Source organism: Stegostoma tigrinum, chromosome 10, assembly GCF_030684315.1.
Source record: "Stegostoma tigrinum isolate sSteTig4 chromosome 10, sSteTig4.hap1, whole genome shotgun sequence".
NCBI lineage: Eukaryota > Metazoa > Chordata > Chondrichthyes > Orectolobiformes > Stegostomatidae > Stegostoma > Stegostoma tigrinum.
The window spans coordinates 71,636,697-71,663,821 of NC_081363.1; the positions used below are offsets into that span (position 1 = coordinate 71,636,697).

Consider the following 27,125-nt stretch of genomic DNA (forward strand, 5'->3'; position numbering starts at 1 on the left):
ATGTGGTTGATTCCTAATTAACCTAGCAAGGCATTTATATCTTTTGAACGGCTACAAACAAGTAACATTGCAGTTAACCAAGGAGAGAATATTGCCTCGTAGAAAACAGGTCTGGTTATTGACTTCCAGTCTTGGCAGCAACAGTCGTATATCAAGCATGAGAAAAAAGCACTTGTTGTACGTTGCGTTTCCCATTCCAATGGTTGCTGTGTTGCTTTTTGCAGCTGTTTCAGAAGTAGGCAATCTCTCTCGAGTGCTAAGAATGCACTGCGGTCCATTTTCTAACTTACGTGCGTAATCAAATGCCTTCAAAGCTCCCTTTCTCGCATTGAGGAGATGTGACATGTATTGCCAGATTATTCAGTTCCATTAACGGGCAAAAACAACCAACCACCCAAAGCCTTTCTTGTTAACTAGGCTGTACTTGTCATCAAACCATTGAGACATTATTTTAGGCAGACTTAGTGTTAACTTTTCATTCAGGTTGGAGAAGTGAAGGTGCTTTGCTGTTTGTGCCTGGTCTATATAGAATGGGAACTGGTAGCACAACCTCAAATGCTGCCACAGATTTACAAGGAATGAATGGTTGCATAGTTTAAAGATGACCAAGTGAATAATTTTTGCAGCATTGACCTGCCATGTTTGACATGCGGGGACTGGGATGGTTAACAGCTGCTGCTGATAAAGCAGTATCTGAGATATTTAAAGACAAGGATGCAGGAATTCAGCAGCTGAGGTAACACCAGTGGTCTAATCCTAATTCCAGGGCTGGAGTGAGTCTTGAATGTTGTACAGAAGGCGGCCTGTAGTATGCTGTAGTAAGTGCTTGTGGAATGTAACAGTCTTTATCTATCTGGTCACTTGACATACTGCGCATTGGCAATGAATTTACTGATACCGTTATCGACAAGCCACACCTTCACATACTTTTTCTTAGAAATCCTAAACCACTTTACTCCTACTTGTGGCAGTTACAGTATGTATCATCATTAACTGATATACATACTCATGGCAGTTGTTAATCTCAGGGACAGCTCCAGCGTTTTACATGCGTTTATTATGGAGGTATAGATCTTTATGGTGACTCTTTTAAGGCTTATTAGCATTAAAATTGTTCAGTGGAGTGACAAATGGATAAAACTTCAGAGTGAAACTTTTTGTTGAAAAGGAGTTTCTGCCAATACCCTTCAAATGATTCTGTCTTGCCGTCGAAAAACGTGACACAGCAGATGTAATCATTCAGCCTTCCAGTGGTGACCTGCCCACAATTTAACATGACCAATGAACCCTGACTTTAGCAATTCAAACTATCACGTCATTTGTGTAGCATTGCTGCCTCCTTCACACCAGTGCCTGTGGGAACATATTGTTGTCCTGTTGGAAACCTGGAATTTCACTTGCTGCTCTGGTCACAAGGTAGACATGACTAGATCTTTTTATTAACATCCTGTAAACGTGTGCTTCTTAGTCAGTTGTAATTGCACTTGAATTGCTCCAAGTTATCACATGTATTTCTTAAGAGTGCAGGAGAGTCAACCCCTTCACTGTGGGTTGAACAGCGACAAGTAAGATTCTAGATGAATGGATTTTCAATAGCTACAGGGAACTGTGCTTTGGAAGTCAAATGTGGTGCAGTTAGGGGACAAAAAGTATCCAAATTGACTCATGACTCAGCATGTCAATTGGTTTGGGTGAACGATAAACAAAGTGAATAGAAAGGTGAGTGACCTGTTGAGATCAACTCACAGAAGCCATGATGGAGACCTCCAATGTCCAGATAAGGCTGTATGTAGGATAGGATCCCTGCCATTTGGAAATGATCTGGGTGTTTAGTGGTTATTAAAGCATGCCAGCGAGCAGGGATGGAGGCAAAGACTGGTGTCTTTGAAGAGGAAGCTGTGTAATCGTGGCAGTGGTAGGAGGATGTAATGGGCATAGGTTTGCTTTAGAGGCCGGGAAGAGAACTCCTGCTCCTCCTGGCTCACAAGCAGCTTAATCTAACTGCTCCTAATTCCATTTAGCTGCTGACCTTTAGGAAATCTGGCTAACTAGCATTATGGAACTCCAATTCTGCTGTGACAGTCTGACTTAAATAAGAGATCCTGTCTGCATGAGAGGACAGAAATGCATCATGCAGCCTGCTGCTGTAAAAAGTTACTTTAAACCTTTTAGTGGTGTCAGGGGAAAGAAGTGCAGCTGAGTTGTTCAGTGTAACTATTTCTCTTGCCCATTGTTGAGGGGTGGTGTTGAAAATATCCACGTGGCAGGATAACCAGTAATTAATGAAAGCAGAAAGTGCTGGAGAAAATTCAGCAGGTCTGGCAGCATCTGCGGAATTGATGTTTCAAGTCTGAATTGAACCTTCAGTCTTTCTCTCTTTAAAGATGTTGCCAAACCTGCTGAGTTTCACCAGCATTTTCTGTTTTCTAACAGATTTCCAGCATCCACGGTTTGTTTTTGCTTTTATTTGACCGTTTGCTGTTTCTCTTCATGCAATCAGATAAATTATAAATGGACAGTTTCAATTTGTTTGTATTCATTTGTGGGATGTGGATATTGCTGGCTGGCCAGCATTTATTGCCTGTCCCTAGTTGCCCATGAGAAGGTGGTGGTGAGCTGCCTTCTTGAACCGCAATGCCAGGTCACTCATCCGGTTTCATTTCTTTGAGACTTTGTAGCGATTGGTACAACTGAATGGCTTGCCAGGCCAATTCAGAAGTCAGTTGATAGTCAAACACATTGCTGTTGGTCTGGAGTCACATGCAGGCCAAACCAGATTTCCTTGCATGAAGAACATTAGTGAGCCAGATGAGCTTTCCTAACAATTGGCAATGATTTCACAGTGATTAGTATATCCTTAATTCCGGATTTTATTTCATTGAATTCAAATTCCACCATCTGCCATGGCGGGACTCAAACCTGGTGCCCAGACCATTAACCGAGTTTCTGGATTAATAGTGTAGTGATAATACCACTAAGCCATTGCCTATTCTCCATTGGACAATGATGGAAAATACTTTGAAAGCCAGGATGGTTGAAGTATAAATAGTACTCCTGTAGGTAATCCTTATTTGGGTATCAAACCACCACCACACCAATTCTAGAATCTAGCAAGGTTACAACTGAGGTAAATCTTCTCGAAAATTTTAAGGTTACAACTACTAGAAATGCTAGCACAGTCCCCAAATTACAAAGAGGCCATTCCTTGCTCTTCCAGTCCTTGTATTTTGTTTGTGCCCTGACAATTGCATTATGTAAAAGTGAAGCATTGAAAATTATATCTTGTTCCCTCGTTTCCTTTTCCCCTCTAGCATCCCAATGACTTCAGTGGATAATCAAGTTGTTTCATTCTGATGTAACGCTTGCCATTATATTGGTTTATAAATATATATATAAACAAATTTTATGCTTTCTTTTGTAACATGTCCATTAAACTGAGCAACTGAGCATTTATAGAATCATACAGGATGGAAACAAACCCTTCATTCCAACTCGTCCACGCCGACCATGTTCCCAAACCAAACTAGATCCATTTGTCTGTATTTGGCCCATATTGCTCCAAGTTTTCCTATTCACGTAGTTATCCAAATGTCTTCGAAAAGTTGTAAATGTACCTGCATTCACTACTGCCACTGGCATTTCATTCCACACATGAACTCTGTGTGAAAAAAGCTGCCCCTCATGTCCTTTTTAAAACTTTCTCCTATCACCTTAAAAAATGCCCCCAAGTTTTGAACTCCCCCTCCCGAGGGAAACGACCTTGGATATTCACCTTATCTAATGTCCACATGATTTTATGAGGTCTGTAAGGCCACTCCTCAACCTCCTATGCTCCAGTGAAAAAAAATCCTGGCTATACAGCCTATTTTTATAACTTAAACCATCTATTCCTGGCAACATCCTGGTAAATCTTTCTGAACCCTCTCCAATTTATTAATATCCTACATATTCAAAGTAATTTTGGCACCTTTGTTTTAATTGTCAGTTAAAACCCTTGTGAGGGATGATTTATTTTGTGCTACTAATTAACAACCATGCTCTTGACCTTGTCATGTTATTGCGGTCATGCTAGTTCTATTGTATTAATTTCAGATAAGGACCCCTCTCACCATTTCCTTGCATCATTCATTACTCACAATCCTTCTTTCTGTTTCTGTCCCTGTGAAAATCTGACACCAATTCACTGTCAACTGCTGTTTCTAAATCCCAACAATATAGCCGTTGAAATTCTACTGAGTGCAGCATTTCTGCAGCCATGGTGACCTTAGCTCAATTTTTCTTGCTCTACACCCTCTTTCCTTAGTAGTTCGTTTTCGTATGGACCTCATCTTTGCTCCCTTAAGTCCAAGTGATGCTATTTTGAAAAGATGTGATAGACACATTTTTTTAGCAACGAAGCACCGGATGTAATTTGATCACTGAAAGTACACTTGTCTTGAATACTCCTGTCTGCTAAAATCACTCACTATTCCAGTACATCCTGAAATGCAAGATTGCTTTTTAACTCACACAACCTATCCACTAAACCTTTGTTCCCATTCTCCTTCATCTTCAATTCCAACAACACGTGTGAGCAGTTTGTGAACTTCTTTCCCATTAACTGATCATGAATCCAATTGGTTACTTGTGCCATGCCCCTCACCTCCACTAGCCTGCTTCCCAACCTTCCTTCAATGCCCTAGCTCTGATACCACATTTTTAACTAGCTTCTTTCATGTGTCCTCTAACAGTTGCTCTGAGTTCATCTTGTCTGTGAAGCCAGCCCCTGTTCTCTTGATATTACCTGATCACCCAACTTGCCCTCCTGCCCTCCTTGTTATTTGATATTATAAATGGCTGTCTCTCCCCGGTGTTGTTCATCTCTCTTTTAAATGTGCTGCTGACCCCACTATTTTTGCAAGCCTTCTCAATTTTCCCTTTGCTCTCCAAAGTCCATGAATCTGTTGCTCTCAAATCTGTTCCAACCTTTATCAGAACTCCATCTTTGAGTCCCTTCAATTATGTTTCCACACCAGCCTTAGTATTGAAACCAAATTCACAAAGGGCATTCTGTTGAGTGTAACAAAGGTAAAGCTTACCTGCTTTTCCTGTTAATAAAGTGTGAAGCTGGATGAACACATCAGGCCAAGCAGCATCTCAGGAGCGCAAAAGCTGACGTTTTGGGCCTAGACCCTTCATCAGAGGGGATGTCGGAGGAGGTCTAGGCCCGAAACGTCAGCTTTTGTGCTCCTGAGATGCTGCTTGGCCTGCTGTGTTCATCCAGCTTCACACTTTATTATCTTGGATTCTCCAGCATCTGCAGTTCCCATTATCTCTGCTTTTCCTGTTAACCTGCTTGCCATCTTTGACCTAACTGAGCACGCTGTTCACCTCTAGTGTCCTTCCAGTTTTGGATGTATTTGAATCAACCTGTCCAGAGATGGCGTTACTCACCTCTAGAGTAGGTGGGACTCAAATGTGGGCCATTTGACTCAGAGGCTGGGTCACTATGACTACGCCATGAGAGCCCTTCTGTCCACTTTCATCCAGCTGATGGAAGTGCCTCAATTCTTATTGTTAAATCATAGCCAGCGATCACTTACAATGACTTTTGTTCCCATTCCCTCTGATGTCTCCCATGGATTTATCCTTGGTTCAGATCTGTCACTTTATTTATTTGCTGTCTCTTGATAAATAATCTGAGGGAACCACAATTTGTTTTAGTCTAAATGCTGATGATACCCAGCTCCACCTCACTCCCAAGTTTTCTGACTTCGGAATCAAATTAAGACAGCTGACCTTCTCTGTTAAGATTCCTATGTAATTCAGCAAAGCAAAAGAATCAAATTTACTGAAAAACTCCAATGGGAAAACCAATGGACAAGATATTACTTCTAACACTGTAACAACCGAACCAGAATCTACATAAGCTAAACACTGATTAACAAGCAAATTCCAGTTAGCATAAACTATAAATTGCACCAGATTTCAGGCAAACGTGGCTTCAATCTCAGTCACAAAGTCTTTCAAAGCTCTGACTTCCCTCAAACAGAACAATGGCTTTTCTCTGCGGATTTAGCCACCAGGCCTCATCTGACAGCAGTTCCAAACATTCCAATCTTCAGCTAAAATGGCCCACTTCTGCATGACCTCCACAGCTCTGCTCATGGCTGTCTTAATGGTGTGGATTCACCTTGAGCTGAACTGCAGCAATACCTCCGTGCACTACATGGCCAGCTCTGGTCAATCAGTTCCTGGAAGATTACTCAAGCAGCGGCAGAGACGTCCCTTTGCCATATCTGCTCTCCAAAATCGAGCCTTTGTGCTCACGTGTTTCTTTTAGCTGCACCATAATCTCTCCTCCTGACTGCATGACCTGGTCAAATGGGCCAGTGTAACATGCTGCATCATTGGCACATGTGCCTTTCCACGCCCCACAGCCTGGGCTACATGAACAGTCCCAAGTGGCACAAGCCTGAGTAAAATAAAATGGAAATAATTTGCATTCATTGCTGTTGAGCCCTGGAACAAGGACCAGCCCAGTTAGCTGCAGCCTTCATCCAAGCTACAGCTGTTTGTCCCACCACCACACATATGTATTACTGTCACCCTCACAAAGATTCTGTCACCTCACAGACTCCTTCATCTCTGTTGACTTTGTGCCTGTCCCAGTTCATCTCTTGCTGAAACCCTCACCCGTGTCTTTGTTGTTTCTAGACTATTCCAGTGAGAGCAGCCATGCTCCACCATGAGTAGCCATGCTTTTTGGTTGCATTTCTTCCATGATCTGGAGCACTGTCAGTGTACCTCTGTGTCTTCCACCTTACTGTCCTCCTTTAAGACATTTCTTAAAACCAACTCTTGAAGCATGCCTTGGGCTACCTGACCTGATGTATAACCTCAATGTCATATTTTCTTTTAACATCCTGCTGGGAATCCATTGGGAGCTCTGGTTATGTCAGTGATGATATACGGATCTAATATGTTGTTAGATATCACTGGAGCTGCTAAAACTTTGCATTAGAATGCAGTGAACCCACAATTAAAATGGAGATGATATCTCTGCTACTTTGTGTCTGCACACACTGGGAAAAAGCTTATGAAACATATGGTGCACACATATCAGAAAGATTAAATATAATGTTTTTCAAACAAACAGTTTTCTTCCTATTTTTCATTTTTTTCCTTCTGTTTCTATTTCCGTTTTAAGTTCCTCTGAACTTTTGATCTGCTGGGTCTAGTGTGCCTCACTTAAACCTTATTTCTCTCTCTTACACTGGAATTTCTCTTTAATCTAGAGGGTACCAAAGACTTTCACTTTCAGTTCTGTCCGGTCTTCCCTTGTTTTTTGCACCTGTACTGCAGGACCTACAGAAAAGACTTCTGTGTCCACAATCGCTGGTTGCTGAGGATGACCGCTTTGATTACTACAGCTCAAATTAGGGCCTCTGTCCCAGCCTCACAGCCCAGCATCGCACAGGTTGGAAGCATTTCAGCCGCAAATCTGACATTTCCTCCTTGTGCTGTTTGTCTACAGTATGTGTATTGGGCTGGCCCCGTAGCTGATGGATCAGTAGAAAGTCTGCCCTGAGTGATATGCACTGGGTGTAACTGGGCAGATGTTTTGCTTCACCATGTGTTGCATGGAGCACGTGCTTAGCCGTTCCGTGTTTTTAACCAGACCACTTCTAAGCTTCCAAAACTAGGTTTCAGGCAATCCTTGAGGCACAGCCCCGGTAAAATGTAGGAGTTGGTGTTTTGATGGGAAACTGCCTGATACTAATGGATGAAAGGTTAATACTATGGTTTTGGGCAAAAGTGTAATTTTACTTTAATTTTTGCTCATTATTTCTGCTCTGTAGCCTTCACATCCATTGTCCTTTCCGTTTCCGTCCTCGGCAGCCTAAGATGATTTTCACAATCTGTACTTGAAGGCACTTGAGGATCCATCCCTTGATTTTCTCTGCAGTCCCTGTGGTTATATTGGTAATGTTCCTCCACTACTCTTTAACAGCAGCAACTTTACTGTTACAATGTATTTAAAGCTGTGTACTAACAAAAACATCGGCATCAGCATTAAGAACGATACTAAATATGAATGTATAAGCTCCAAGATTACGTACTGGACAACTCTTGAAAAAATTCCTCATTATTAATATACTCGACCCCTATATTAGCAACACTCATCTTTTTGGTTGTTAATTGTTGTGGATGGTTCTGCTGCAAAATGAAATCTTGAGGTTGATTAATGAAACGCCAGTGTTCTTTCTTCCTTCGAGGTTTTCAGAGTTTAGGGTGCCTCGTCCAGAAATGTGGCTTAATGTAGTGCCAGTGGATGATCACATGCAACCAGCACAACGGGACCTTTCAGTGCATGTGACAAATACAGCTGGCATTGCAGACAATTGTAATGCATGTGTGCTGTGTGTTTATTTTGATGCAGAAGTGTGGGAGCTGTGAGTCACCGCATCAGCTCCAATCTATCGTTCACAGCTGTAAACCCGTTACACTTGCTCAAGTCTCATGCTCCCAGAAGAATTTTCAGGAAATAAACTTCCAGATATGTTTCATTTTATCGAACTCGGAAAACACAACAACGAACAAATCTTCTGTTTACCTGCTTGGTTGAGTATTCGATCTACATTCCATTTGATGGCTTCTTGAATAAGTAGCAGTCTGTCCATGATGTCTCTGTTGAAAGCGAGGAGCAATCACGCTATGTGCAGTTGCTCAATACTGCTTTACAGCATGTTTGTACATGCAAGATCTCCATCTACTGGACAGAATGTGCTGTGAAATTTTCAGGGGTGCTTGCACCATTCTTGCTGCATTATTATCACAACAGCTGAATGCCTCCAATAAAAAGAATGTATCAACCGTCCCCCACAGTGATCTAAAGTTGCAGCCAGTATCCTGTAGCTCATAAAACACTGGGATATTTCTTTTGTCAAGAAGCTGTTTTGTGATAAAGTGTTGTTTCTCTCCTGCAGAGAGGCCCTATGAGAGAGAGAGGAAAACGAACACAGAAGCAGCACAATGACATCGGCCACAGATTTTGATAATGTGGAGATTCAGCAGCAGTACAGCCACATCAATGCTCGTTGGGAACTCTCGGATGAAGGTGAACTCGATAACGACAACAGCTCAGCAAGGTTGTTTGAGCGTTCCAGGATCAAAGCTCTTTCAGGTAAAAGCTGCTGAACTCCAGATTATTTTCTAATGCTTTTGGCTGTTCAGGTTTGGTATTGTCTTGGATCCCTTGAGCATGAGAAACAATGCAAGTTCAAACCATTGCTTTTATGATGATCAATACTTTCATTAATTGCACATTTGTCTGAAAGTTGTGCCTTTTTTTTCCTCAGGAGGGGGAAGAAAAAGATTTGCTTGCAGCTCTGATGTGCCTGTGAAAATAAATCTTGAGGATTGGCAGCAGGACTCTGTCTTTTAGTGTTGAATTTCTGAGAGGATGTTTCGTAGGTAGCAAACTGGGAAGGTGTCTGTTGTGCTTAAAGATACTTAAATTTAAAAAAAAGTCCAGAAGATTTATTTTGTGTAATGTCCATATTTTACAGTACGTGAATTTAATTGTGATTGAAAATAGCCTCAACATCTCATTCAACAGGCTTTGGGTTAGCAAGGTCCTATGTTGTTGTGAAAAGAAATTTGATATTCAACTTCACATGCTTAAAAAATTATCAGCGTGTATAGCGGAGAAGGTACCAGGAGACGTGGAGAATTCATCAGGAAGTTAAACTTTTATTTGCAAACAAAAGCTGTGACAATCAGATAATGGTTTCCCAATTGCCCCCGAATATCGTCTGCCCCTATAATTTTAATTTCCATCACGTATTGAAAATATCTTGAATTATTGCTGTTTTAACATCTTCTGCTCAAAGGATGATCAAATCACATAAGCCATTCATGGAGCTAGTCTGGGGCAGCATTCATTGTGGTCAGTCACTCATTTAGCTTGTGTACCAGCAGCACTCTAAGTGTGTTTTTAAAAGACACTCCTCCCTACTCCAAAGTGTTTGGCAAACTTCAGAGATGCTAGTATGTGTAAACTTACATCTCAATTGCAGATGCAGATGCAATCTAGATGCAATACAGCCTGATATTTAATAGTTCTAATGTCTGCTGATCAGACGTTTCTCACTTTGTGACTGTAATATACAACTTAAAAAAAACATTGTTTTCAGGGAAAAGAGAAAACAAGCCATTGATTTCCTTTTGCATTTCTGGGCTGAGAGAACCTGGCCTCTTCCCAAGGACAGTAGCCAAACAGTTGTCAAAGTAGAAAAATATCCAACGCAATTAGTCTGTGTTTTGGACCAAAGGATCTGCTATTTGAATCACTTTCTGTTGGAAGTACCTGAGAATTAGCTTTGATGGGAGAGACATGGTAGCAGTATTCTGATGCCAGACAAACCCATGGGGCATCAGAGATAATGGGAACTGCAGATGCTGGAGATTCCAAGATAATAAAATGTGAGGCTGGATGAACACAGCAGGCCAAGCAGCATCTCAGGAGCACAAAAGCTGACGTTTCGGGCCTAGACCCTTCATCAGAGAGGGGGATTGGGGGAGGGAACTGGAATAAATAGGGAGAGAGGGGGAGGCGGACCGAAGATAGGTGGAGAGGGTGTAGGTGGGGAGGTAGGGAGGGGATAGGTCAGTCCAGGGAAGACGGACAGGTCAAGGAGGTGGGATGAGGTTAGTAGGTAGCTGGGGGTGCGGCTTGGGGTGGGAGGAAGGGATGGGTGAGAGGAAGAACCGGTTAGGGAGGCAGAGACAGGTTGGACTGGTTTTGGGATGCAGTGGGTGGGGGGGAAGAGCTGGGCTGGTTGTGTGGTGCAGTGGGGGGAGGGGATGCACTGGGCTGGTTTAGGGATGCAGTAGGGGAAGGGGAGATTTTGAAACTGGTGAAGTCCACATTGATACCATATGGCTGCAGGGTTCCCAGGCGGAATATGAGTTGCTGTTCCTGCAACCTTCGGGTGGCATCATTGTGGCAGTGCAGGAGGCCCATGACGGACATGTCATCAAGAGAATGGGAGGGGGAGTGGAAATGGTTTGCGACTGGGAGGTGCAGTTGTTTGTTGCGAACTGAGCGGAGGTGTTCTGCAAAGTGGTCCCCAAGCCTCCGCTTGGTTTCCCCAATGTAGAGGAAGCCGCACCGGGTACAGTGGATGCAGTATACCACATTGGCAGATGTGCAGGTGAACCTCTGCTTAATGTGGAATGTCATCTTGGGGCCTGGGATGGGGGTGAGGGAGGAGGTGTGGGGACAAGTGTAGCATTTCCTGCGGTTGCAGGGGAAGGTGCAGGGTGTGGTGGGGTTGGAGGGCAGTGTGGAGCGAACAAGGGAGTCACGGAGAGAGTGGTCTCTCCGGAAAGCAGACAGGGGAGGGGATGGAAAAATGTCTTGGGTGGTGGGGTCGGATTGTAAATGGCGGAAGTGTCGGAGGATGATGCGTTGTATCCGGAGGTTGGTAGGGTGGTGTGTGAGAACGAGGGGGATCCTCTTGGGGCGGTTGTGGCGGGGGCGGAGTGTGAGGGATGTGTCGCGGGAAATGCGGGAGACGCGGTCAAGGGCGTTCTCAATCACCGTGGGGGGAAAGTTGCGGTCCTTAAAGAACTTGGACATCTGGGATGTGCGGGAGTGGAATGTCTTATCGTGGGAGCAGATGCGGCGGAGGCGGAGGAATTGGGAATAGGGGATGGAATTTTTGCAGGAGGGTGGGTGGGAGGAGGTGTATTCTAGGTAGCTGTGGGAGTCGGTGGGCTTGAAATGGACATCAGTTACAAGCTGGTTGCCTGAGATGGAGACTGAGAGGTCCAGGAAGGTGAGGGATGTGCTGGAGATGGCCCAGGTGAACTGAAGGTTGGGGTGGAAGGTGTTGGTGAAGTGGATGAACTGTTCGAGCTCCTCTGGGGAGCAAGAGGCAGCGCCGATACAGTCATCAATGTGGCATCAGCTTATTTTTTAACCAAAAACAAGGACAGATCATTAAACACACCCCAGCAAAGCTCTCACTTCAAATGCTTAAATGTTCCCGATGGTCAATGTACAAGTTATGAATTTGAATTCTTGTAATAGGTTGTGCCAGAAACAGAATCTTATTTGCATCCTTCCCAATGCTGTCCAGCACGATAATGAGATATCTTCAAGGTAATCATTCAAGCAAAAGTTTGAAATATTCATAACGATGAATGCAGTTGTCAAGTCATGTCATCGACTTGAGTTTTATGTTGTGTGAAATGTGCATCTAGAAGACCATAATACTCAGCAAGTGTTTTTTTTCTTTGCTTTCTTCCAACTTACTGCTTGCCTTCTGTTCTGAAGATACAACATATTTTCCAAGATGGAAGTGTTCTCCAGTTCATCATCCAGATTGCGAACAAGTGCATGAATGTTAACTAGTTGTTCAACTACAAAAAGATGTCACAGTTGAACTCAATCCTATCCTCATCCAGTGCTCAGATGCACATTCGAAGCAGTGGTAACTAGAAAGCTATCGGAAACAGGTGCTGTGTGCAGTCTTCCTCTTTGCCTCTCCAGGGCCACTGCAACTATATGCCATCCAATAGCAGTATTAGAACTTAATTGCAGTTTTATTGTCCAAATGATTGAAGTAAGTGACATACAGGTTAGACATAGTTATAGTGGGTACTTGAGAGTCTTAAAAAGATGTTGCTCGAGTTAAAGTAAGCTTTTAAAACATATTTTTCTGAGGTTGGCAGAAGCAGGATAGCTATCTTTTTCTCTTTTTTCAAGTACGAAAAGGAATGGGGCAAACTACGGGAAAAGCCAGCAAGTTTGATCAGTAGGAAAAATGCAGGAAAGTGAAAGTGAGGAACGTCAGATCAGCCACGACTTTATTGAAAGGCAGAGCATACTTGAGGAGCTGCAGAGCCTACTCTTGTAAACATTTCAAGCCTGATGACTCTTCATCATAATTCTGAAGAAGGAAGGGTCACTGTACTCAACATGCTGACTCTGCTTTCTCCCCAAAGATGCTGCCAGACCTGAAATTCCAATGTCTGTTTTTGTTTTAGATCTCCAGCATCTGCAGTTCTTTGCTTTGTTTCTGGGCCTCCTCCTGTTCCTATTTCTTACAGTCTTATGGTCTTAAAGAACCATGTTATTATTCAGGACAATATATTTAAATTGGTAGTATGCCAATACAAAATACCGTACTGGAACAATAATGGAGTAATAAGGTTTGCTTACTCCCTTCCAGTGAATAGGCTCTTAAAACTGCCTTTAACTTGAATATTTTATGAGTTGTTTAGATTCATATTCTAGGCTTTTGAGTGAGAGACTGCATACTGCTCCTCGCATTTAAGAAATGCATAACAAAACAACTGTGGCATGGTGCTGAGACTCATCTTCCTCCAGAGTTTGTGATATGAAATCTAGTGAGTTGCCCAGGATGTGTTGGTAATTGTTTGTGATTTCTGAATATAATTCTGAGTTCGTGCAGTTTTGCAGGTCAATGGGATTTGATAAAAGGAGCTGTAATGACTAACTTAGGGTGAAAAGCTAAGTTTGTTTGAATAAGGAAGGAAATCACATGCATGAAATACAACCATGGCTTTCAGGAGATCCTTTCTTCCTCCACCAAGTCAGTTATCTACCAACCCTTCAGTGAAGCATGGATTGAATTTCATAAAGAGGTGTAAGACAATAACATGGCACCCATAAAGTGAAAAAAAGCTTTCATTTACGTAGCTCATTTCATGACAACCAGACATTCCAAAGCACTTTACAACCAACAAAGTATTGCCCTGACTACTGTCATTCTACAACAGCAGACTTCCTTTCCGGAAGAGCACGAGATAATGTTACATGATCACTCATTTGACCAGCCTTTATGAAATTGTTGTTTTAGAAGTGCCCCAGCTGCATTGGTTGCACCCATTCTGCTAGCATTAGTCTGGCCCTCTGAATTACTATCTAGCACCATTACAACTCTGTCACTGTTCCCTAATTTTCTATGCAAATTTGATGAAGGATTTCATTCCACAGCCAGTCACAGAATAGCTAAATGCAGCCAACAGTCAAAGGCTCACTTAGAATATTGCTGTAAGTGCTGGAACTCTTTCACAAGTTGAGAGCTACTATGTTAAGATACCATTCAAGTTGTTTGGACTGCTGCGTTTCTTCCCAACAAATCTGTCCTTGAATTTCCCCAAAATGACCTCCACTGTACAACAACGGCGGTAGCATTGAACTCTAGGCATTTGGCCTTTAAGTAGAATTTAAGTGCTTGAACAAGTTGGCAGCTGTTTAATCTCCAGACTGGTTCTGTTTAATTACATCAATTACTTGTTTGTTCAGAGCTGTTTGAACCAGGTGATGCTATGATCAATGTAGTGACCCGAAACTGAACTTTCACTTACTTCACACTCCAAGAATACATGCATTTCCTCCTTTTGAAGGGATGCAGCTACCCTGCACTCAAAAGGGAATTCGCTATTATCAAGAAATATTGCCGTCCAACGATCCTACTTTGTCAATTTGATTTGTTTCCAAAGCTGTCATTTGCAGTATGTGTATCCAAGCCAACCAAATTATCTAAGTGCTATTGGGGCACAGTGGTAATGTCCCTACACATGGGACAGAAAATCTGGGATCAAGTTTCATTTGTTCCAGAGCTATGTCATAACATGATTAAAATCTCTGTTGATACAGCAATTTAGTACTGGGTTGAGTGGGAGTTTCTTCACTCGGACAGTGGTGAATCATTAGTATTCTATACTTTAGAGAACTGTGAAAAGACAAGTCATTAATCAATAGGATTTTTGAAGACCAATGACATTAAGGGATATGGAGGAGGGGTGGGGAGAAAAGGCATTGAGAAGAGGATCAGCCAGTTTCTAGAATAACTAGCATATTTGATGGGCTGAGTGGCTTACTTCTGTTCCAAAGTTATTATTAACTGCAACTGTTTCTACTCTACAGCCACCCTATGGTTCGTTTCTCAGTGTGGTGCCTTCACCAATCGTATCAGCCTGCCTGGTTTACAATTTAAGCAAAGCTTGCCAGTTAACTTTCAGTCACCATTAACTGTAGCATTGTCCATTGCAATACCCTTACAGTCCAAGTCTATTTGCCAGCCAATTAGCACTCTTTTCTTAAATGCTATAGAGAACTGTTTCCCCTTTACTTTGGTATTTTTACAAATTGTTCTGATGAGTGCAAAATGAAGAATTTAGACTAATGCATTTTATTTTTAGCAATGCGCAATTGGATAACCTATGGATCTTCCATCATTTTTTGCAGCTTTTGTAAACAGTTACAGTTTGAATGGTGCTTGTGCTTGAATTAAATTTGCCACTCAACATAAAATTTCACATTTGGAGCCTATGCTTAGCCTCTGGTTACAGTTCTATTTAAGGCAATGGAAATTGCACCAGAGAAGAGAGCAATTACATTTAATATTTCATTATCACTAGGCACTGCAGTGTTCCCACATGTTTTACAGACTTATCCACAGGGTCGCTGGATTAGTTTTTCTGTAACGAATGAGAATTTTTTTTTGCAATGTGAGCTTCAAATTTCTACCAAGCAAATGGTGAGCTCTCCCTGATCTCTGATACGTGCTAAAGCGATGTCTGTATTCTACCGTTCATGCAGCTCAGAAGCAGTTAAGATTGTGAACTGGAACTTGTGGAATTTTCTTGTGCTTTGAGCAACTTTAGCAATGGCATGAAATGTGGGAAAATACAGTGAGAATGAAAAATATCTGGTTGTCTATGTCCAGGAAATGATTTCTAATGACCCCTTCAAGGCTTTGAAAGCAAAATCAGAACCTTGCTGATGCATGGTGACAAGTTTTATTTCCATGCATTTGCATCTCATTAATACCTGAAATTGTTTTATTCATATGCAGCTTATAATTCTCCCCTGGTCTTCCGAGAAGCTACTTATTGGAAATTCCTGACTTGAAAATCAGAGTGGTAAGTTGGTGATAGCACCTGGCCACTGGCTTCTTCAAACCTCCATTTTAATGTCCCTTCACTAACATGTCCTTAAATACTACTAGGGCAGTGCCCTCTGTACACTTTCTCTGCCAATGTAGGCACAAGCAAACCACCAGCCTCATCATACCAACATTCCAGTTGCACTGCTTCAGCCCTTCAGAATTTCACTTTGGTGCTCAGTAGCTCATGCACTTACATAGAATGTAAGTCTGAATGCATCATTTCTTAGTGCTTATTCACTTCCCATTTGCTTGGCATCTGTTGGCCTCTGTGGATTACATAGCTTTTTATCCAAAGAGCAGAAAGGGTGCATAGTTGAGGAGATAAGGTTACTGAGAGGTGTTGAGTGGAAATGCAACATCCAGTAGTGAGATTGGAAGGGTCCAGGCCCAAAACGTCAGTTTTTGTGCTCCTGAGATGCTGCTTGGCCTGCTCTGTTCATCCAGCTTCACACTTAGTTATCTCGGTTGTCCATGAGTTTGGTGAGGTTTGAGTGCGTTGACAGAGTTAGAGGGTCGGGGAGGTAGTGGAGGGAAGATGGTGACACTTACCAGATGTGAGTTTGCTCACTGAGCTGGAAGGTTCATTTTCAGACGTTTCGTCACCATTCTGGGTAACATCATCAGTGAGCCTCCAGTGAAGCACTGGAGTTATGTCCTGCTTTCTATTTATCTGTTTAGGTTTCCTTGGGTTGGTGATGTCATTTCCTGTTCTTTTTCTCAGAGGATGGTAGATTGGCTCCAAATCAATGTGTTTGTTGATGGCGTTCTGGTTGGAATGCTATGCTTCTAGGAATTCTTGTGCGTGTCTCTGTTTGGCTTGTCCTAGGATGGATGTGTTGTCCCAATCAAAGTGGTGTCCTTCCTCATCTGTATGTAAGGATACTAGTGATAGTGGGTCATGTCTTTTTGTGGCTAGTTCATGTTCGTCTATCCTGGTGGCTAGCTTTCTGCCTGTTTGTCCAATGTAGTGTTAGCCACAGTTCTTGCAAGGTGTTTTATAGATGACGTTCGTTTTGCTTGTCTGTATAGGGTCTTTTAAGTTCATTAGCTGCTGTTTGAGTGTGTTGGTGGGTTTGTGGGCTACCCTGATGCCAAGAGGTCTGAGTAGTCTGGCAGTCATTTCTGAAATGTCTTTGATGTAGGGGAGAGTGGTTATGGTTTCTGGGCATGTTTTGTCTGTTTGTTTGGGTTTGTTGCTGAGAAATCGGCGGACTGTGTTCATTGGGTACCTGTTCTTTTTGAATACGCTGTATAGGTGATTTTCCTCTGCTCTGCGTAGTTCCTTTGTGCTGCAGTGTGTGGTGGCTCATTGGAATAATGTTCTAATGCAGCTTCGTTTGTGGGTGTTGGGATGGTTGCTCCTGTAGTTCAGTATTTGGTCCGTATGTGTTGTTTTCCTGCAGACGCTGGTTTGAAGTTCCCCATTGGCTGTTCGTTCAACTGTGACATCTAGGAATGGCAGTTTGTTGTTGTTTTCCTCCTCTTTTGTGAATGTTATGCCAGTAAGGGTATTATTGATGGTCCTGAAAGTTTCCTCTAATTTGTTTTGTTTTAGTGATGACAAAGGTGTCATCCACATAGCAGACCCAAAGTTTGTGTTGGATGATTGGCAGAGCTGTTTGTTCGAGTCTCTGCATTACTGCCTCTGCGAAGAACCCTGATATTGGAGATCCCATGGGTGTACCGTTGGTTTGTCTGTAGGTTTTGTTATTGAAAGTGAAGTGGGTGGTGAGGCATAGGTCCACTAGCTTGATGATGTTGTCCTTGCTGATGAGGTTGGTGGTGTCTGGTATATGTGTCTTTGGTTTTTCTAATAGTGTAGTCAGTGTCCTTTGGCCAGGTTGATGTTGAGGGATGTGAACAGGGCTGTTACGTCAAAGGAGACCATTATTTCATCCTCTTCTATCTTGGTGTCTTTGGTGTTCAGGAATTCTTGGGTTGAGTGAATGGAGTGGCGGGAGTCTTGTACTAGGTGTTTTAGTCTTTGGTGTAGTTCCTTGGCTAATCTGTACGTTGGTGTTCCATGTAGCGAGACTATGGGTCTAAGGGGGGCTCCTGGTTTGTGAATTTTTGGCAGTCCGTAGAAGCCTGGTGTGTTGAATCCATCTGGTTTCACCAACACACTAAAACAGCAGCTAATGAACTTAAAAGACCCTATATAGACAACAAGCAAAACGAACGTCATTTACAAAATACCTTGCAAGAACTGTGACAAACACTACATTGGACAAACAGGCAGAAAGCTAGCCACCAGGATAGACGAACATGAACTAGCCACAAAAAGACATGATCCACTATCACTCGTATCCTTACATACAGATGAGGAAGGACACCACTTTGATTGGGACAACACACCCATCCTAGGACAAGCCAAACATTTCTGACTTGGAGCAGTCGAAATGGTGTACAGCTGGGCTTCAAATATTGTGCTAGCAGGCCATACCTTGGAAGGGTTTTTCTTCAGCTCTGTTATGATTGCGTGAAAAGGACACCATAAAGACAGGTTACTTGCCATGAAATTGCCTGAAAAGAACACTTGGCCTAAAATGGGAATATTTTTCCCACATATTGACAAATACAGCTCATGTTTGTTATTTTGATTTGGCTTAAATGCAACAGACAAAGACAATGAGTGAGGATATGGAAATAGCTATAATTATTTCTTTCTTGATGATCTAAATGATCCAAAGCCTCTAAGATAAGTAGTTGAAAACATTTCTTTTGCTTAATTAACTTGGAAGTAAACATACCAACATGATTACCAAAAATGATGGAATTATTCTGTGAGTTACCATATTGTCAGCATGCATCTTCCATTGCTGTGAAGATTACGAAATACTTAATGAAAGATACATTCCCAAAATGCCATTGCTTGACCTTTCTCTTTACAGGTGTGAACTGTCCTGCATTGTCAACATTTTCTGCTTTTTTTGTTTGTGAGTTTCTACACAAGCAGCCTGTTTTCCCTTGTTTAATTAAGATGGTTACTGATAGAAATGCTAACAGAAAGTAATAGCTTTATCACTGATTGTATCTGCCCTGCAAGTGCTCATTCTGCACTTGTATGAACAGGATAAAGATTATTATGGGATTTCTATCAACACAAGCTTGGATGGTAAAAACATTGACTTTTTGATAGTAGAGTGTGGAGCTGGATGAACACAGCAGCCCAAGCAGCATGTTAGGAGCACAAAAGCTGACGTTTCGGGCCTAGAGCCTTCATCAGAAAAGGGGGAGGGGGAAACCGTTCTGAAATAAGTAGGGAGGCGGGGCAGGATCAATGATGGATGGAGGAGAAGGTAGGTGGAGAGGAGCTGCAGTGGGAAAGAGATCCCCTGAGGTTTGTCCGGAGGGAGGAGGGTAACTTCTTCAGGCTAGGCATCCCTGGAAGGGGCTTTGCAGTGACGTTAAAATTGTATCAGAGATAATGGGAACTGCAGATGCTGGAGAATCCAAGATAACAAAGTGTGGAGCTGGATGAACACAGCAGGCCAAGCAGCATCTTAGGAGCACAAAAGCTGCTGGGCCTGCTGTGTTCATCCAGCCCCACACTTTGTTATCTCGGATTCTCCAGCATCTGCAGTTCCTGTTATCTCTGACCTTTTGATAGTCTTTGTTGTCCGTGGTGCATACGAAGAAGAGTAAGCCTCTGACTTGATTATTTTCTTTCAGTCATTGCTGAGTAATATTGAATCTCCTCAACTTTAAAATGATTAGTTGATAGCACAATAAAGAATGAAGCCCATTCAATACAAGAGGAATATGACACCATCTTTATTGATATGATCTATGGTTCCAGGAAACACGAGACACTTTCTGGACTTAAAATATTGATATTGGAAGTCAGATCAATTTAGGGTCAGTGTAAGAACTACATATCAATAACCAAGCTGGGAAAAGTTTTCTTTCCAAAATTGACATTGAAAATGGCTCCTAACTGACAACCGTCTAAGTTAAGTGTGGAGCTGGATGAACACAGCAGGCCAAGCAGCATCTCAGGAGCACAAAAGCTGACGTTTCGGGCCTAGACCCTTCATCAGAGAGGGGGATGGGGTGAGGGTTCTGGAATAAATAGGGAGAGAGGGGGAGGCAGACCAAAGATGGAGCTTTTGTGCTGTTGAAATGCTGCTTGGCCTGCTGTGTTCATCCAGCTTCATACTTGGTTATCTTAGATTCTCTAGCATCTGCAGTTCCCATTATCTCTGATCACAATTTTAACCTCACTGCGAAGCCTCTTGCAGGATGCCTAACCTGAAGAAGTTACCCTTCTCCCTCCGGATCAACCTCAGGGAATCTGTCTCCCACTACAACTCTCTTGTCATCCCTGGACTGACCTATCCCCTCCCTACCTCCCCACCTATACTCTCCTCTCCACCTATTTTCTTTCCTCTCCATCTTCGGTCCGCCTCCACCTCTCTCCCTATTTATTCCAGAACCCTCTCCCCATCCCCCTCTCTGATGAAGGGTCTAGGCCTGAAACGTCAGCTTTTGTGCTCCTGAGATGCTGCTTGGCCTGCTGTGTTCATCCAGTTTCACACTTGGTTATCTTACACTGTAGCTGGGTAGATTTTGTTGATGTGAGACGAAGCCAAAATCTCATTCTATATGCATTCTGAATATTGGTCATAAGTGAAAAAACCTTGTAATGAGAGTTGTCTTGTGGAAAGTGTAAAGATAGAAGAACAGGGGTCAATTCCAGATCTAGAGACTGTGACAATACAATAAATAATGTTTAATAATATATACAAAGGTGAAAACTTTAATCAGTGACATTGAATAGGAAACAATTTATTTTTAAAGAGTAAATAATTTGTTGATGGATCTAATTATCTTAAGTTTTCCTTTGCCTTGGGATGGAAGAAGTGCAGCTTTACTTTCAGTTATTTATAAACTCAAAGTTGACCAGGGTGACAGGTCACTATTTACTTTTTGAGGTTGAATGCATTCAACTCAGAACAGAGACTTTGCAGTCGTAAGTAAACATATAGAAGTGGTATCTTCTGAAGGAGCCGAGCATCACAGATGTCAGTCTTCACCAATTTGCTTTACTGAGGCCTTTGGCAATACTCTTGGTGTTGTGCCCCTGGCCAAGCTTGTTCCAGTATAGCTGCAATGCTGGCATCCACCAAACAGAGTGAAAAAAATTGCCTGGTTATGTCCTGTCCATAAAAAGCAGGAGAAATTAAATTTATTAATTACCACTCATCACTCCAGTCTCAATCATCAGTGACGTGACAGCCTCAGAGAAAGTTGAACATGCCGGGGTGACCAGTGCTTTCACTAATGTTGCCTATTCTTTGGAGCTCTGCATTAACCTAAATGCCGTCTTCTGAATTTGGTGTGCTTCACCATAGCTAGGAAATACCTCATATAGTACCTGCCATGTTTCAGAATAAAAACATTCCCGAATGATAATTTAGTGAATGATTTATATTCAGATTTGCAGAGTCTCCCAATCCTCCCCCCAAGGCTCAGCACCATACCCTCTTTTAGCTCCCCATTTCATCTGCATATTTAATACTGCTAATCCTTTAATAGCCTCATAAAACTATCAATCAAAGTTGAACTCAGACCCTTGTTAAGATTGCTTTTATTTTTGCAGCATTCGGATTGAGTCAGATGTTTGGAATGGGCTTGGCTGTAGGAGAAGCTGTTGAGAATACCAACAATGAAGTCTCCTGAAACTGCAGGAATGGATGAAAAATGTCCTTCTTTTTCTTGAACTGCTCCAGATAGCTTGCACTTCAGTAGCTGATGTCATCTTGTTTTATCGTAACCAAGAACTGCAGCCATTATCTTTCAAAAGGTTTACTTTAGAAGGGCTGTTGATGCAAGTAACTTCAGACCATTTAAACAAGAAAGAACTTATCTATTGTTCAAGAGCATTTGCATGTCTCTCATAACTTGGTGACTGGACCAACAAAAATGGAGTCTGTTTGAACTCCGTTCTGCTGGGATTGGGTTACTCAAATGTTTGATTTTTGTCCTTCCCCTGTCTCTCTTTGCAAAGATATAGGGGTGGGACATCCGTATCCAGGTTCTGCTTGTCTCCAGAAATCGCCCAACACTGCTACCCATGTATCAGAACTGGAAGAAGTTGGAGGTTTAAGGAAGGCAAGTGCCAGAGAAAGAAATGGGGTGGGTGGTCTGAAAGGAAGAAATAACTGAAGGTGAAGTCTATAATTGGGGGTGAGGGGGGAGAGACCAGAGTGAGTAAATTAAAAATGCTGACGGTGTAAGGTGATGGCAATGGTAAAAGAACAGAAACAAATGATGATTGTCAGGGAGGTGTATATAGCATGAGCAGGATGATCACCAGCATCTACCGCCTGAAAAGCTGGAAGCAATGGTTATGATCTGAAACCATAGACCTTCCCTATTCATTTACCCATTCTCTATTTTTTGCCTAAGAAATGTTGCAGAAAACTTGCTTAAAAGCTGCTTCGCCTCAAATTTCGTTCAGTTCTGATAAGTCATTGAATTTTCAGAATTTAATTATGTGCTAGGAGATGGTGATAATGTAATCTGTCCGACTAAAATAGTTGTATGCTTTCTTCGCATGTCTTTGGACTGGTTCCTGCAGAAAACCAAGGAGAATTAATGCAGACATCAGTATGAAAGAGATTTATTGTGTCGCTGCAGTTCAATACCTAATGTTTAAATTAACATGTTTTTGTAAGATATTCAAGGTCCTTTGGAGGTTCCTTGGTGATTTAAAAAAAGAGTCAATGCTACAATGTAATTGGTTGCTGATAAGAATATTTTGTAAGAAACTGCTGTTAATTATGGATTATAGATCAGCGTATAGAACTATGTTATTTGTTTAACAACAGGTGTCACGTACAAAATGAGAGTGGGCGAGAATTTCCTGGCAGCTATCAGCTAGACTTGATCCACGCCCTTCATTTCAACATATTCCCTTCCTGCAAAACAACAGCAAGTACTAATCGACAGTGGTGTAGTGAGAACAATCATGAATTTTGCCCACACACTCCCCCCATCCCAAAAGTTAAGAACTTCGGAAGGGTCCCCAAAAGTATAGCTCCAAGGGATAGGAAGGCTGCTGCTGGTCATGGCAGAGGGAGCATGTCAATTTCCAAGTGGAAAGTATCTCCAAAATAGAGAACAGCAAAGCTCAGAAAAAGCATATCAGCGGTTTTGCATTTTTAAAAGGAGCAGATTTGTTCACTACATGTTCAGAAACTGACCAGTTGAAGGAGGAACATCAGCCATGGTGCCCAGGGAATTACCCTCGCCATATGACAGGTGGTCAGCAGGTCATCAAGAGGCCACCTTTGGTGCTGCACAGACAGAACAAAATCGACGCTTTGAACAGTTTGGGCATTGCCAGGAATAATTTGGCAACCATTTATTTTAGTTCCCCCACAGACCATGAGTGTTGCTGGCAAAGGCAGTATTTGTTGCTAATCCCTAATTAGCCTAGAGATGCTGCTGTAAAAGTTTCTTGGTAATCTTGCCTACAGTTTAGGAACAGAGTGCCAGGAGTTTGATGCAGTGGCAGTGAAGGAATGCTGATGTCCCTAGGGATCTGCTGCCTTTGCCCTTTAGATGGCTGTAAGTTCGTGAAATGCTGTTGAAGGAGCCTTGCTGAGTGGCTGCAGTGTGTCTTGTAAATGGTTAGCACAGCTACGACTATGTATTGGAGTGGAAGTAGCAGCTTGGATTCTGATCAGCTGGCCACTTCTTCCTGAATGATTTTTAACTTCTTTTCATAACTGCAGTATGCACCTGTACAGGTCTGACTAAATTTCTAGTCAATGGTTATTCACTAAATATTGATGACTGAAGATTTAGTGATGGCAAAGCCATTAAACATTATGCCAAGTTGGTTAGATTGCCTCTTCTTGGAGATGATCATTGCTTGGGACTGTGTGTCAGAGGGTTACTTGTTACTGATTCAGCCAAGCCTGAGTGTTGTCCATCTCTTGCAATACAAGGTCAGGGACTGCTTTAGCTGAGGAATTCTGAGTGTTTCTGAACACTGCAATCCTCAGTGAACATCTTACTTCTGACCTTATGTTGGAGGGAAGGTTAATATTAAAACAGCTTGAGAAGGTGGGATGGAATGTTTCTGATATAAGTAGTGGAATGCTTTCTCCCTGTTTCCCAACAATTTTGAATTTCCTCCTCTTCCTTCATGCTTTGAGATCAAGGGCAGCCATTGTCCCTTCATCTCTAGCTTTTCTGCCCATAATAGGACCAAGTCTGTAAAGATTAAAGAAGGTGAGTGCCCCTGAACTTAACTGAGTTAACTTTTTAAAAAAAACTTAAACTGAGCAACAGTGAGCCTATTTACAGTGTCAACCACTCTGTCACTTTGCTAATGATTAATAGTAGCATGGTAGAGCTGATGATTGGATTTGATTTGTCCTATTTTAAGTGGACAGCATGATTCATGGCAATTTCCCACATGGTCTTGTAGGTGCCAGTGATGTTGCTGTAGTGGAGACACTTGGCATTGGGCACAGCTACTTTTGGAGGGCAAGTCTTTAGTACTATCTTTGGGATGTTGTCAGGGTCTGGTAGTTGATGTAGCCAATGCTTTCAGCTGTTCCTTGAAAGGATGTGAAGTGAATAGATTTCCCGTTAGCTAACTGACAGTCAGCTTAAGGCGACACTTATTAATAGGCTCTTAAATGCAACAAATTCTGAATAGTTTAAGTGGGTTCAAAATGAACACGTATCTGTGGAAGAAAACTGACAATTATTTGGCACTGATTCAGAAATGTATTTTAGAGAAGGAACAGCAACCAATGAGCATTGAGTGAAATGCCTCATTATAGCAGAAAAATGTGTCACTTTCAAGAAAACGTTTTGCTTTTATCGATTGGCCCTGCAGAACCTGAACTTACATTCCCTGCATCAGTGCCAGTGTACAATTGTCCTCTTCCGTTAATTTACACTGAAGTCCATTCTGGTGACCTTGTACACTATATGTAATGCAAAAAAAAATTTCATTTCTCTGCCTGTTATTTTAGTGCCATGTTTTTGTTTTGTGGATGCATGTTTCATTGACATATTACTTTCCATGGAAACAAATGGTTAGGGCTTCATTGCAAAATGAGCACATATACTATGTATAGACATGGGAAATATAGCACAACAACGAAGTGATGGAAGGGGTTATTGGTCGTGGTATCAAGGGGCACTTGCAAATAAATAACCTGTTGTTGCAACAAGAGCAAGACAGAGACTGGTAATTCTGTGGCAAATAACACACCTCCTGACACCCCAGAGCCTGTCCACCAGCTATAAGGCACAAGTCAGGAATGATAAGCTGCATTTACCAGGATGAGTGCAGCACCAACAGCACTTAAGAGGCTCAACAACATCCAGAACAAGTGACTGCTTGATTTTCACTCCATTCAACTCACTTCCAACTTCAGCAGTGGTATCATCTACAAGTTGCACTGCAGTAACTCACCAAACCTCCTTCAGCAATACCTCTCAAACTCATGACCTCCTCCACCTAGAAAGACAAAGGCAGCAGATGCATGGGAACACTACCAGCAGTGAGATCCCCACTAAATGGTACACCATACTGATTTGGAACAATACCACCATTCTTTCCGTATTGATGGCCAAAATCTGGAACTCCATCCCTAATAACACTATGTAGGTGTACCTCAATGAAAACAGGATTCAAGAAAGCAGCTGACCACCACCTTCTCCAGGGAAATTGTGGATGGGCAATAAATAGTTGTCTAGCCAGTGAAACCCAGGTCTCACAAATGAATAAAATGAATGAACAATGACAACATAAGAGCTAGAAGTTTGCATTATGGCCCATCAAGCCCACTACATTATGCAATGATTTCTTTGTCAACACTTTCCTGCTGTGTCCACGTAACCCTTTATAAACTTGGTATGCAAATACCTATTCATATGAGTTTGAATTATTCCAGTGATTGTGTGTCCACAACTCTCTGTGGTTAGAGAACTTTGAATATTTGTAATGGTCTGAGTGCACGAGATCATGACCTCAGGTTCTCTCGTCTAATGCTAAGGAAAATAGCTTCTCAGCATCTAGTACTTCACAGGAACAAAAGGAAAAAGCCAATTGCAGTGTGCACTAGGTAAGAAAGAGAGGAATCATGTACAATGTGTGTGAGTAAGTGGTAGAAACGGGGTTAAACTTGAAGTAGAAATCACACAAATTAGAATGCATTAGTTTTGTAACGGCTTATCACTTCTCATTGTAGTTGTATTGTTACTGAAATTTGTAATCTGCTTCAGTGAAGTAGTTTGCATTGAAATCTAACCAATAGTTGTATTTTGTAGCAAAGGCCCCTGTCAGATAACAGTCTCCTTCGAGAATGCATTTGCAACTCTCACTGACCTGTGACTTGCCTTCTGGATTCCTTCCAACTGATGACAAATGGATCACAAAGTACGAGTTAAGTTTAAACATTAACCAAACATTAAAATATTTGCTGGCAAGATGGGAAAAATTTGGGTTTGAAATTTTCAATCACGCAATTAAATTTTACATTAGGGCTTTGGATGGGAAGTTGAAGGTCAAGCTGTCCAATAGACCATGTATTTAGTTAGAGTTGGAGTAGAATGTATGAACAGAGTAATCAGTACAAAGACTGTATCTGTACCCAGTTTGTCTGTATACCTATTTTTCTTACCAGCCTTGTGCTCGGTGAAGAGAATTTTCAGTGTGTAATATGAATTTAGGATCAAAAAACTTTTTTTTATTGGCTGGAGCTATTGATAATGTCATTTTCTCATTGAATAATGACCTGATGATCTGTTTCTGATAGCTTTAGTGGAGGGAGGTTTTGAATGTTAAATGTTCATGTTTTCCAAAGCCAGACTTGTCGATGTGAAATGACTAAAAGTCGCAAGTCTTTCTGCCACGTAGATTTTGTGGTTCCCATTGATCACTGTTTTGACTTGGAGGAAAAACACTAGAGCTATTGAAATTTGAAATGCCCATTCAGGCAATCAATTGTCTCCCTGCACCCTTGCCTTATTCACAGTATGAGAATTTGTGTAGAATTGGTGACATTAAATACTTTGCCTTTTTTTTGGTGTAGGAAAAGGCCAAGTAACTTTTAATTTGAGCTGACTTTCCGTTTATTCTAAAGTTGTTCTTTTTTTTCTCTCCAACCCTTCTGGATATTG

At 41.9% G+C, this 27,125-nt stretch overlaps 1 protein-coding gene across 3 annotated transcripts in view; it reads left to right on the top strand.

The window, feature by feature from the left end:
* The window catches only part of LOC125455723 (spectrin beta chain, non-erythrocytic 1-like), a 247,207-nt gene that overhangs the window by 62,744 nt on the left and 157,338 nt on the right, over nt 1-27,125 (top strand). For all 3 annotated transcript variants that reach the window (XM_059649255.1, XM_048538084.2, XM_059649257.1), the window contains one exon: nt 8,970-9,166. In XM_059649255.1, coding sequence (XP_059505238.1) covers nt 9,016-9,166 — 151 coding nt within the window. In that variant the 5' untranslated portion in view covers nt 8,970-9,015. The remainder of the gene's footprint in view (nt 1-8,969; nt 9,167-27,125) is intronic.